This window comes from Triticum aestivum, chromosome 7B (genome assembly GCF_018294505.1).
Source record: "Triticum aestivum cultivar Chinese Spring chromosome 7B, IWGSC CS RefSeq v2.1, whole genome shotgun sequence".
Classification (NCBI taxonomy): Eukaryota; Viridiplantae; Streptophyta; class Magnoliopsida; order Poales; family Poaceae; genus Triticum; species Triticum aestivum.
In genome coordinates, this window is record NC_057813.1 from 595,209,265 (window position 1) to 595,222,655 (window position 13,391).

A 13,391-nucleotide genomic window follows, 5' to 3' on the forward strand; every position below is an offset into this window, starting at 1 on the left:
CGTGGACTCCGGTTGGTAGAGGGCAGGCAGGTGTGAAGATGACATGAATGAGGTGAGCTTTTCTGCTCGTAAACTCTTTCGAGCTTCAGATGCGAGATTATCTCCAAATAAAGATGCGTATATATACTGGTATTTCTTCAGCGTTTCTTCGGAAATTTATACGCTTTTGCGGGGGAAGACGGTACAAGAGTCGCTGCATTTCGCGGAATCCAAGTATCCAACGAGCTTTTGCTCCGTCCAGCGCCTCGGTTACACCGGAGTGCAAACTGGAGTGTCTTCCTTATTGTTACCACAAGGAGTGGGTGCCTCGAATCCTTCACGTCCTCGATTTATGATGATGTTCCGTGACAAAAGCTCCCTCCCCTCCCCAGCTAATGCGGCGCACTGCACGACGCCCCGTACGGACGACAGTCGTCTTCACCCAAGGAAAGGAGCAGTACCCACTGCTGAAAATGTTCAGATCTGAAGAGCACTTTTTAAAGTACAGCGCTCAAACATTCAGATCTGAACGAACAAGAAATCAAGAGTACGTAGCAATGCAGGAAAAATGAATGCAAGCACGCACGACTGCACGAGGACAGAATCAACCGGGGAGTCCAAATGAAAAATATAAGTAGTTCGATCTGCATATACTGCCATTATACCCAACCATACTATTATACCCATCCAGGCCTACCACAAACCATCACTGGTTCAGTTCACTGCTACTACTACGACTACGAATACCACTGGTGTTATTATCGATCCCGGCACTAACACAGGACGCAACGACAGCAAGAACCTAAGAACAGCACAGCAACAATGCCTCAACTGAATCAACATACTATCACTGTCTTCAGGTTTGGATCAGGATCCGTGGCGGTGGCATGGTCTAGCGGCGGTGGGGGCAGAAGGTGACGACGTAGGAGGTGCCGGCGGCGCAGGTGAGGATGGAGGTCTTGTCATCATACGCGTAGGAGTAGGCCTTGGGGCAGGCCCGCTTGAAGAGCCGCGAGTAGGTCGTCGGCTTGCACTGCTGCGGCCCGCCGAACTGCCCCGTGCAGCAGTACTCGGCGCTGCCGAAGGCGGCGCAGGCGCTGCGGCACCCCACGACCCTGTTGCCGCTGCGGACGGCGAGGCCCGCGGGGCAGACGCTGTTGAGGTCGCTGACGCAGCCGGCGGGGAGGCAGTTGGCGCCGGACCCGTGGTAGGGCCGCATGTCGATGGCCACGTTGTAGCCGTCCACCAGGCTCACGTCGTAGAAGTCCAGCGCCGCGGCGGACGCGCCCAGCGTGATCTCGGCCAGCGTGGCCGGGGGCTCGCCGCCGGCGCCGTTGCAGTAGAGGGCGCCGCCGCAGTCGCCCGTGGCGCACTTGCCGCGGCCCGCGGCGTCGAAGCGGCAGCCCTGCCGGCCCCACACGCGGCCCGACCAGCCAGTGGGGAGGCGGATGGAGGTGGCCCGGTTGGGGAGCAGCTGCAGCCCGCCCCGCGCCAGGATCTCCTTGCCGGCGCCCGGCTGGATGCCCGGCCACACCGTCTCGCCGCACTTGTTGTACAGCGCCAGCGTCGCCGCCGACGCGTCGCCCGCGAGCAGCAGGAGGAGCGACGCCACCGCCACGAGGCCGGTGGTCACCATTGCCATCTCCTGTGTGTGCTTCTTGGCTGCTTGCTCGCGCACACTCGCTGCACTGGACTGGAGTGGAGTGGACAGTGGAGTGAGCTTGCGCAGAGGCTTGGAGTGATTTTGTGGGGTTCGTCGGGGTGTATTTAATGAGGGTTTTGGGGGGTGAAAAAGCTGGATGGAGGGTGGGTTTTGGCTCCGAGTAAAAGGCTGGCTGTAAAGTCTGGGTTCGGTCATCGATCAACCAACCATCAGCAGCAGGACCTTTTGCCATGTGAGGAGGTACAGAGCGGAGCGAGATGGAGCGCTAGAAAAATGTACTGCCCGTAAAAACGAGAATATCTAGTCCGAATGGAAAAACTTGTGAACGAGAGAAACTTTCGCCTTCACCGACGGGCGGTTCGCGGCGTTGCGCACAAGTGGAAAGATAGAATGGGCGGTTCACGCCGTGGCACGCAGAAATGGGAAGATGATGGTGCGGTGACACGATCGGCTGTGGCTTGCTGACAAAAACCATGTTTACACACGTTGTATTGAATGCATGCGTCACCATGCGCGTGAGCGTGCATGCGAGTTTGAGTGTTGTTGTCGCTGCCCAGTGTTGGATTGATTGCTCCTGGACCGATCTGCTCGACTCCACTCTCCTGCGTACTCCTACTACGGAGGGGGTGAATAGCACTCTGGTCCGTTGCGGCCACGTGATGGATATGGCCAGCCCGGCCAGCTTGTCTCGCACCACTCCACTGCTCCCACAAACTCTTCTCCTTCACGGACCGGCGCATGCGAGCGAGCTGTCAAGTCAACTCAACTCAACCTATTCGCAAAAAAAAACTCAACTCAACCTACTCCGACTGGGACCAACGTCAAACAGGAACAAAACGCCCTTGTTTTTTTTTTCTATTTACGAAAGAACAAACGAGTTACGCTACAGTAATTGACTGATGTACTTATGCGCAAAAAAATAGACTGATGTACTACTACTACACGGCCAGAATAGGAGCTGTGTTTTAAAAAAAAAATCCTCTCTCAACCCCTCGTGAGATCTGGGACTGGTAGTGCACCGAGCAGGTGAGAAGGGAGCCAGGGCGCGAGCGCGACATGTGAATACGGTGTTGGGCGAACGGTCGTCCGGAGGAAAGCAGGTGGACGGGGAGCGCCGCAGAGATTCGCTGGGCTCCGGCAGCAGCGTCGACGTGGTTGTCGTATGCAGGCATGTCTCGCCCCGCGTGCAAGTGTCAGAAGATAGTTCATCGGGGGCAGAAAGAGATGTCTGCCGGTGCACGCGAGGGGCGCCGTGTCGGTGGGACGCGCATCGTGGCCTCTCTTCTCGCTTTGCTCCGCGGGGCGGACGTACGGGCGCGCCTGAGCCTGACCGCGGCGCAATGGCAGCCCGCCGACGCCGTTGCGCACGCCCGGCGCGATCATATTCGGCAGTCCCGGCCGCGCGAAACGGCCACTGTCACGTGCTACCGCGGGAGGGGAGCAGAGCGGAGTGCCAGCCGGGCGGGCGTCTCCAGCGCATCATCCCAAACGAACGTCCGTTTTGACTGAGTTTTGTCCGTTTGGATACGGTAAAGCCAACTTCACCGCGCGATCCCAAATGGACGTTCGTTTTATCCGGATTTTGTTCGTTTGGGTAGAACAATGAGATCGTGTCCAGGCCTGTCCTGTGATCCGGTGGCCGTGCGTCCAGCGCGCGGCCGCATCCGTTTGCCTCATCTCGTCCGCCAGGGCATAAAAATGCTCATATTTTCATATAAAAATAAGTTTGCACGTCCAAATATTAATTGTTCAATTAAAATAGTTTTACAACCCAATCAAAATTGTCTCTAATAAAGATATTTTTACAACCAAATCGAAATTGCCTTGAATGAACGTAAAACGAACCAATACATCTATCGATTGCCAACATGCTCCCACACGTGCTTAACCAAGTCATTTTGAAGAGCCTTATGAGTGTGCCAATCACGCAACTCACGATGGAACTGGCAGACCTCATCAAACGTGGCTGGTTCTTGGTGCAGGGGCTCAACATTGTCACCTTGAAAATCAAATCCTTGGTCGAAGATACTATCATCACGTTCGTCCTCGACGATCATGTTGTCTAAAAATCACACAAGCAGTCATCACCTTCCAAAGTTTCCTTTCATCTCATGACAGTGCAGGGTATCAAACGATGCCCCATTGGGATTGAAGCACACCAAAAGCACGTTCCACATCCTTTCTAGCACTCTCTTGCATTTGGACAAATCTCTTTCTCTTCTCATCTTGGGGCTTCGAGATTGTCTTCACAAAAGTTGACCACTGAGGATGTATACCATCAGCTAAATAGTATCCTTTGTTGTACTGGTGGCCATTGATCTCAAAGTTGACAGGTGGGGAGCGGCCTTCTGCAAGCCTCGCGAAGACTGGAGAACGTTGCAGCACGTTGATATCATTGTGAGAACCTGCCATGCCGAAGAAAGAATGCCATATCTAGAGATCCTGTGATGCCACCGCTTCAAATATGATAGTGCACTCGCCTACATGCCTCTTGTACTGGCCCTGCCAAGCAAATGGACGGTTCTTCCACTCCCAGTGCATACAATTTATGCTGCCAAGCATGCCTGGAAAGCCTCTAGCTGCGTTGGTCGCCAACAATCTCTCTGTATCAGCGACAGTTGGCTGCCTTAAGTACTCTGGACCAAACACCTCGATCACAGCCTGACAGAACTTGTACATTGACATCAGACATGTTTTCTCGCTCATACGCACGTACTCATCCACCAGATCGCATGAAATTCCATAGGCAAGCATGCGGACGGCCACGGTGCATTTCTGGTAAGAGGAGAACCCAAGCTTGCCAAGGGCATCCGTCTTGCACTCGAAGTATGGGTCATGAGCAACCACTCCCTCTCGGATACGATTGAACACATGCCTTCCCATTCGAAAACGGTGTCGGATTTTATCCGGCTTGAAGAGCGGTTTGTTGGAAAAGTAATCGACATAGAGCAGGGCGTGGCCTCTCTCCCTGTTGCGGTTCAGGTTGGGAGCACGGCCAGGGACTGACCCCCTGTATCGAGGAAGCTGCCGTTGAATGTGGTCGTGAACGACCAGTGCAGCCACCACAAGATCTTCATCATCCAACGACGAATCGTCCGATGAACAAAGGAAGTGGTGGAAGAAGAACCCGTCTCCACTGTCCATACCTTTGTGGGCAAAATGTCGAACACCTTGCGATCGTGGTGGAGAAGAGGCCGCGATGATCACCTCGACGCAGCAGGGTGGTTGCCGGCCGGCTACTGGCCGCTCTGGAGCCGTCCGAAGCTGTCGCGGCCGCCATGGTACGTCGCCGGCGGTCGTGTCTCATCTACCACCGGCAAAGACGGCGACGACCAAACCTCCTCCGATCGACGGCCAAAACTACAGCGAAAGCGCGGGCGTGGTGGCGGCCATGTCTACACGTGGTTTGGTATGGACGGCCGGGGGCTGCGCGGTGAGGAGGCGGCCGGAGAATAGCGGCGACGCCGGTGATGGGGCGAGGCGGAAGAGAGAGGGTCCAAGCGTTGGAAGGGAGGGACTGCTAGTGTCCCTGACAGGCGGGCCACAGGAGGGACAAGGGCGTGCGTCGCGGCCGTCCGCGCGCGTCTGTTTCACCCCAAACCGAGCTCAACTTTGGGCCGGGGATGAGTCGAAAACGGACGGATTCCGGACATTTGTTCGTTTGAGGCCGCGCGTTGGGCCGCGCTATTCGTCCGTTTTACCCCAAACGGACGCACCTGGACAAGATGGGGTCGCACGGTGGAATTGGCCTAATGTCCTAGGATGCGCCGGCCGTACGTCCAACGCGCGAACGCAATCCTACCGCATTCCGTCGGCGTACATTTTTCTTTTCAAGCACATATATGTTTTTCATCATTGATTTTTGATACATGAAAGTACATGACCAAATTGACTAGAAAAGTAAGACAAAAAAAAAACAAGAACCACACAAGAAGACATTTTAAAAGATATCAACTTCCATAACTGCTCACGTAAGTTAGATTACTGTCTTCTCGATGCATTCATTATTGATCTGCGGAATCTCGATCTTGCGTGCTCCTTTCTTCTTCGAGTCTAAAGAAGTAGGCATTGCTTCCTCGCATCTAGTCTCATATCTACCCTCTATTCTAGTAACAAGTGCACTAGTCTCATATCTAGCCTCTATTCTAACTAAAAGTGCACGAACATCTACTAAATTGCGCTCTATCAATATATCGATGTACTCTTCTTCCCAATACCAAAAGTTGCATCCATTCTACACAATAAAAATTTAAATAGCACAACTAGTCAAATCCGAGAGCACAACCGAAGCTAAGTAGCACATACCTCATCGGTTGAGCACTTGATGAACACCCATCTGGGATGCTCCGGCGTTCTAGACACGCGGCGCAAGACCTTCTTTGGCTAGTGGTCACACTTAATGAGTGGCAAGGGTGCGCCAACGAGCTTTTGGGCCAGCAACGAGCCCAGCAGATGGTCGTTCGTGTATCTGCCGGCGAACCGCCGACAGTGTAGATTCGAGCGGCTAGAGGAGGAGTCGGTACCTGCATGTGGCATTGCGGCCTTGCCAGGGTCTCCCGGCCCGGTGCCCGGCCAGTCCATGGCATGATGCCGCCTCTCGCAGCCGGGCGAGCTCAAGTCCGGCCGGATCCGCTCCAAATCCGACCGCCGGGAGCGCAAATCAGGTGGTCGTGGTTGGGTAGCTCAGGTCGTCGAGGGCTGCGACAAGGGTTGGGCCGAGCGCACGACGGACCTGCACAATGGCAATGGTAGCGGCAGCGGCGGCGAGGGACGAGAGTGGCGGGGGTGCGGCTGGAGTGCTCGGTGGAGAGACGGGGGATAGAAAAAGGTAGGCCTGTGCCACCGACGGACGGGCCAGGGGAGGACAAGCAGGCGCGGCCCGGCCATGCGCACGGTGTCCGTTTCACCTTAAAGGCGGTCCAAACTTGGATCGGGGATGGGTCAAAAGCGGACATAAAACGGACAAAAGTCCGTTTGCGCCCGCGCGCTTGGCCATCTGGTATGTTCGTTTTGCCCAAACGGACGCACCCGCACATGATGGGGTCGTGCACTGGAGTTGGCCTTATGTCTCTGTCGCATCCCCGCACTAGGAGGATAACACATAGGATACCATGATACCATTTTTCAAAAAATTCAATTTATACGTTTCAAAAAGTTTTGGAAAAAAATTATCGGTGTCCACATCACATATATGTATAATTCCTAAAAAATCCAGGTCCAAATTCCAAATATACAGCGAGAAACCAAAAAAAGACAGATCCAGCATAAATAGCGCCAACAAAGACAAAAGTCAAATGGCACTATTCACAGCCGGATTTGTCTATTTTGTTTATTAGAATTTGGACCTGAAAGTTTTAGGGATTGTACATTCATGCGATGACATCCACAATATTTTCCAGAATTTTTTGAAATGGTATCATGAGAGCATTTGGGAGGTGGCATCACCTAATACTCTCCCATCTTGCATTGTCTTGTTCCAAGACAATACTGTGACTGGCGGCGCAAACGGTTCGCTGAAACCGCGAACCATGGATCTCCTAGGTGTGACCAGCGCAAATTCAATCTGGAAACGGATTATTAGGCCCGCTTTAATTCACATGATTTTCAAAACATAGGAATAAAAAATAGTATATTGGATTAGAGTGGCATGTCCACTTGGTCCCTATAGGGTTTGCACATAATGTTTGATGCCACAAGAAAAAGAAAAAGAAATTTAAAAAGTGGTTTGAGTGGATCCTGGATTTCCTATAGAATAGAGCACACATGATTTTATAGAAAAATTCCTATAGGATAGTATGAATCGAACAACCTAAGTAGGTACAAATTTATAAGGATTTTAGCACTCAAAAAATTCTATGAAATTCCTTTGAATCAAAGGAGCCCTTATCAACCGACTGTAGCGGGACTGATCGCTCGCCGTTGTGAGGGATAGCCACCACAAGGTGCAAGCCGGTCGGCCGTGCTGCGAGGAGGGCTCAGTGATGTGAGTTGCTCTCGTGCTACTCCCTCCAATCGATGACACATGGGTGTTGTGATGACGTGCTGGGGCCACGAGGGTGGTGGTTGCCGGTGTTGCGATGCGACACCGTGTTGTAAGCGGCACTGTGACGACGCCGACCAATTTGCAGGGTCGTCAGGATGGCGGCTAGTGCAGCTGCAATGCCGTGATACGAGCAATGACGAGACAGTTGTGATGCGGTGCTACGAACGGCATAGCAGGGCCCGGCGATGCTTTGTTGCTTGCTAGAGTTTAGGTGGATGCTCACGGTCTATGCAAGCTCGTCGGCTTTTTTGCTAGGAGCCGATAGGACTGCGTGGCTGCTGCAAGCGGGCGTTGTGAGTTGTTGCGATCTTCGAAGGTATGTGCCGTCGTTCGAACTCTCCCGGTCATTGACGTGTGCCCGGTGCTTCAAGCCGGTGGTGCAACGATCGACGTCATGAAGGGGCGGGCGGCGGCACTGATGCAAAGCACCAGAGGTTGCTGCAACTATCGCATGACAATGCTACATGGGAAGCGGCGGAGTTGCTGCTGTGATGAATCCGGCGATGACCTTCGAGATGTTTCAAGGCGTTGTCCCCGAAGGGCATCACCATGTTGCGAGCCGGGGTGCATGAGGCGTTGCTGCGCGCAAGTAAGGCACACAGAGTTGTTGCTGCCTTGGTTGTCAGGATACTGCGAGGAGGACCGCTGATGATGCGACAAAGGAGCGCATAGAGTTGGTGTTGTGACGGCCACTTGTGAGGTTGCGATGTGGCCGAGGAAGGCTACAAGTGGGGTGGGTGGAGCTGCTCCTCCGAGGGCTAAGAGCATCTCAAATAGAAGATGTAGATGCAAAAATAACTAACTTTTGCATCTCCTATGCCTCAAAACCCCTCTTCAATAGATGATGTAAATGTAAAAACACCAGCCACGCGCCAATCGCCTTCATTTCATTTCCGCTCGCCCGCCCACCTCACCGCCGTTGGTTTCGTCGCCTCGCACGACCCTCTGCCTGAAAATTGGATGCATCGACCGCTTTTTCCCCGCGCCGCCGCCGCCGCCCGATTCGAGTTCCCCGCGCCGTCTTGGCGTTGCCAGATTCCCCCGCACACCTGACGCCGCCCGATTCGAGCTTCTGGCGAGGCTTCTGCCGTCGCCCGAGTTACCGCTGAAAGTGCAACTATCCCTAGGTGGTTTTGGTAATTCATAAAAACATATAGCTCATTGAGCTAATGCTATTCCAAGACTATTATTTTAGGAAAGCTCAATGAATGGCATGGCATGGATGATGAAAGTGGATCCCTCAAAATACTAAGGACAAAGGATTGGCTCAAGCTCAAAAGCTCAAGACTCTTTATTTTACATTTTAGTGATCCAAGATCACATTGAGTCTATAGGAAAAGCCAATACTATCAAGAAGGGATGAGGTGTTGCTTAATGAGCCTCTTGCTTCATGTGCTTAGTGATATGCTCCAAAACCCTCAACTACTTTTCCACATCCACAAATGACCTAAACCTAAAGCCAAAATCGGTCACACCGATTCTTTCTATCCGGCGCCACCGATTCCAAAAGTCATAGCCACTGCCACAAACCCTAAGCAAATCGGTCTTACCAATAGGGATCTCGGTCTCACCGAGATGGGGTTGCAATCTCTCTGTTTCCCTTCGTAACGTTTCGGTCTAACCGAAGTGAGCGATCGGTCCCATCGAGATTGCAATGTAAACTCTCTGTTTCCTTTTTGTAACATTTCGGTCTCACCGAAAAGAGCAAATCGGTCCCACCGAGTTTACCTGACCAACTCTCTGGAAAGCTTATTACCAAATCGGTCTCACCGAGTTTGTGTAGTCGGTCTCACCGAGATTACGTTATGCCCTAACCCTAACCGAATCGGTCTCACCGAGATGCATGTCAGTCCCATCGAAAATCACTAACGGTCACTAGATTTACTAAATCGGTCCGACCGAGTTTAACGATTCGGTCCCACCGAGTTTGGTAAGTGTAATGGTTAGATTTTGTGTGGAGGCTATATATACCCCTCCACCTCCTCTTCATTCGTGGAGAGAGTCATCAGAACGAACCTACACTTCCAACTTATCAATTCCGAGAGAGAACCATCTACTCATGTGTTGAGGCCAAGATATTCCATTCCTACCATATGAATCTTGATCTCTAGCCTTCCCCAAGTTGCTTTCCACTCAAATCTTCTTTCCACCAGATCCAAAACCTATAAGAGAGAGTTGAATGTTGGGGAGACTATCATTTGAAGCACAAGAGCAAGGAGTTCATCATCAACGCACCATTTGTTACTTCTTGGAGAGTGGTGTCTCCTAGATTGGCTAGGTGTCACTTGGGAGCCTCCGACAAGATTGTGGAGTTGAACCAAGGAGTTTGTAAGGGCAAGGAGATCGCCTACTTCGTGAAGATCTACCACTAGTGAGGCAAGTCCTTCGTGGGTGACGGTCATGGTGGGATAGACAAGGTTGCTTCTTTGTGGACCCTTTGTGGGTGGAGCCCTCCGTGGACTCGCACAGCAGTTACCCTTCGTGGGTTGAAGTCTCCATCAACATGGATGTACGATAGCACCACCTATTGGAACCACGCCAAAAACATCTGTGTCTCCAATTGCGTTTGAATCCTCCAAACCCTTCCCTTTACTTTCTTGCAAGTTGCATGCTTTAATTTCCGCTGCCTATACACTCTTTGCATGCTTGCTTGAATTGTGTGATGATTGCTTGACTTGTCCTAAAATAGCTAAAATCTGCCAAACTCTAAAATTAGGAAAATGTTAAGTTTTTATTGGTCAAGTAGTCTAATCACCCTCCTCTAGACATACTTCAAGGTCCTACAAGTGGTATCAGAGCCTTGGTCTCCATTTGCTTTGATTTCCATAGCTTTTGATGGTCATAGCCTTGGTTTCACAACCTAGGAGAGTATGGCGTCTAGCGAGGGAAATTATCACCGTAGAGGTCCTTACTTTGATGGTACTAATTTTGCTAGTTGGAAGCATAAGATAAAAATGCATATTCTTGGACATAACCCCGCCGTTTGGGCAATTATTTGTATTGGCTTGCAAGGTGAATTCTTCGATGGGAGAGAACCGAACCGTGAAGCTAATGCGGAAGAATTGAAGATGCTGCAATACAACGCTCAAGCATGTGACATCATCTTCAACGGATTGTGCCCCGAAGAATTCAACAAAATCAGCCGTCTTGAGAATGCAAAGGAAATTTGGGATACTTTGATTGATATGCATGAAGGTACCGAGTCCGTCAAGGAATCCAAGTTGGATGTGCTCCAAAGTCAGCTTGACAAGTTCAAAATGAAGGATGGTGAAGGTGTCGCTGAAATGTACTCTAGGCTTGCTCTTATCACAAATGAGATTGCCGGCTTAGGGAGTGAAGAGATGACCGACAAATTCATCATCAAGAAAATCCTAAGAGCATTGGATGGAAAGTATGATACCGTGTGCACATTGATCCAAATGATGCCAAACTACAAAGATCTCAAGCCAACGGAAGTCATTGGAAGGATTGTTGCTCATGAGATGTCACTCAAGGATAAGGAGGAACTTCACAACAAGTCAAGTGGTGCTTACAAAGCCTCAAGTGAAGCCCCCACATCATCAAGTGAGAAACAAACCTTCAATGAAGAATTGAGCTTAATGGTGAAGAACTTCAACAAATTCTACAAGAGTAGAAGCAAAGAAAGAAGCTCCAAGTCAAGGTCTTATCATGACAAGAGATCTTCTAGTCGAGAGCGCAATTGCTACAATTGTGGGAGGCCTGGACACTACTCCAATGAGTGTACGGCACCCTACAAAAGAAGAGAAGATTCTCCAAAAGAAGAAGCAAAAGAGAAGAATCACCACCAAGAGAGAGGAGGAGTAGAGATGATCGTTATGAACGAAGACCCTCACGGAGAAGTAAGGATTCGGAAAGAAAGGACAAGTCATCAAGGAGCTGCACAAAACGAAGACATCAAGCTCATGTTGGTGAATGGGTTTCCGGCTCCGACTCCGACAAACACTCCGAGAGAAGCTATCACTCCGACTCCGAATATACTCAAGATGAAGGTGTTTCCGGTCTAGCACTTGTGTCAACCAACTCCTACGACATATTTGACTCACCAAATGAAGGTGTTGGAAGATGCTTCATGGCCAAAGGTCCAAAGGTAACACATCCCGAGTATGTTGATTTTAATAGTGATGAAGATGACTTGCTTGTGGATGATGATTTACTTGTTGACAACTCTAGTGATGAATACTATGATGAAACGTCAATTAATCATGCTAATCAAACGAATGACAATGATAAGGAGAAAATTGAGCTTCTAACTAAAGAACTAAACACTCTTAAGTTGGCTCATGAAACTATCTTCGAAGATCATCGAGAACTTTTAAGGGCTCATGAGAAGTTACGCTTTGAAAAGCTCAATCTTGAGCAAGAGCATGAGTTCTTAAAGGCAATCAATGATGATCTCCGCAAGAAAAGTTCTTCTTACATTGCCAAGCGTTTACTCTTATCTACTTACATGCCTCAAGTCAAGTCTAGTAACAAGTACAAGAAAGATACTTCCTCTAGTAGTAACAATAATAATGTCAAATCCAATGTTGTTGCTTCTAGTAGTTCTCTTGATTCCACTAATGATTCTCTTAGCCAAGTTACACTTGAGCAAGAAAATAGTTTATTGAAGGGAATTATAGAGAAAGGTGTTTACAAGAGCCTTGCCGGGAGTAAGCAATTCGAGGAAATTGTACGCAAGCAAGGAAGGCACCGGAAGAATCAAGGTGTTGGTTTTGAACGAAAGTTCAACGCCAATGGAGTTGAGTGGGAAGAAGATCAATACCCCAAGACAAAGTTTGTTCCTCAACAAGAGAAGTATGATCCTACTTCCTTCAAGGGGACACAAGCTCAAGATGATCTTCCACCACAAGACCACAAGAACAAAGGCAAGGACAAGCTTCAAGAAGAGATTGATGCATTTGAAGAAGCACCTAAAGCCTCGTTCAAGTGGGTCCCCAAGACTACGTCAAGTTCTACTTCATCAAGTACAACTACAACTCCAAGGATTCCCATCAAGATGATGTGGATCCCGAAGAAGAAGAACTAGAGAGTTCTTGAGGGTGACTCCGCCAACATTCTTCACTCATATCATTTTGGCAAGAACAAGTGCAATCAACTTTCACATCTTGCACTAGTTCAAGGAGTCACAAACCCTCATGTTGGTAAGGCAAGGGACAAGGTAACCTAATGTTTTCATGGACATCATCTTGTGTGTGCATCACTCTATGTCTATGGATATTCTTGTTTGTTCCTTGTGGGACTAACCCATGTAGGCAAGTTGAAAGTGCAACTCACTCCAAAGGATTGCTCCAAATGATCTACATCAACATTGAGCATCTACATCTTCAACACCTACATGAAGTCATCATCGACAAAACCCAAGGTTAGTTCATCCCTCTAAGGGGGGATCTCACATCTAGGGGGAGCTTAACTCTAAGAATTGAGTCAAAGCAACTCTAATGGTGTGAACACATTAATGCATTATGTAAAAGTGGTAACCCCACTTGAGCTTAAACGATGAGTATGACCTATGATCAAATGTTCTCATTTGACTCCTAAGTCAATATACTCATATATAGATGACCTAGTCATCGCCAATTGCTTGATAGATGCTAAAATTGGTTGTGCATGCTTTGCCACATATTTCAATTGCCATCTTATTGTGTGAGCATGTTGGTGCATATTTTACTCATTCAAGGACATCCA

General features: G+C 49.8%; 1 protein-coding gene across 1 annotated transcript; it reads right to left on the reverse strand.

The window, feature by feature from the left end:
• Positions 1-601: 601 nt before the first annotated feature.
• On the reverse strand, positions 602-1,731 carry LOC123160373 (thaumatin-like protein). The gene has a single exon (XM_044578186.1). It carries the CDS (start codon positions 1,619-1,621, stop codon positions 872-874), a length of 750 nt encoding a protein of 249 aa, XP_044434121.1. The 5' UTR covers positions 1,622-1,731; the 3' UTR covers positions 602-871.
• Positions 1,732-13,391: the final 11,660 nt, after the last annotated feature.

Bases quoted from the DNA above. Each gene is read 5' to 3' on its own strand.
- LOC123160373 (XM_044578186.1), bottom strand. From the start codon at position 1,621: ATGGCAATGGTGACCACCGGCCTCGTGGCGGTGGCGTCGCTCCTCCTG.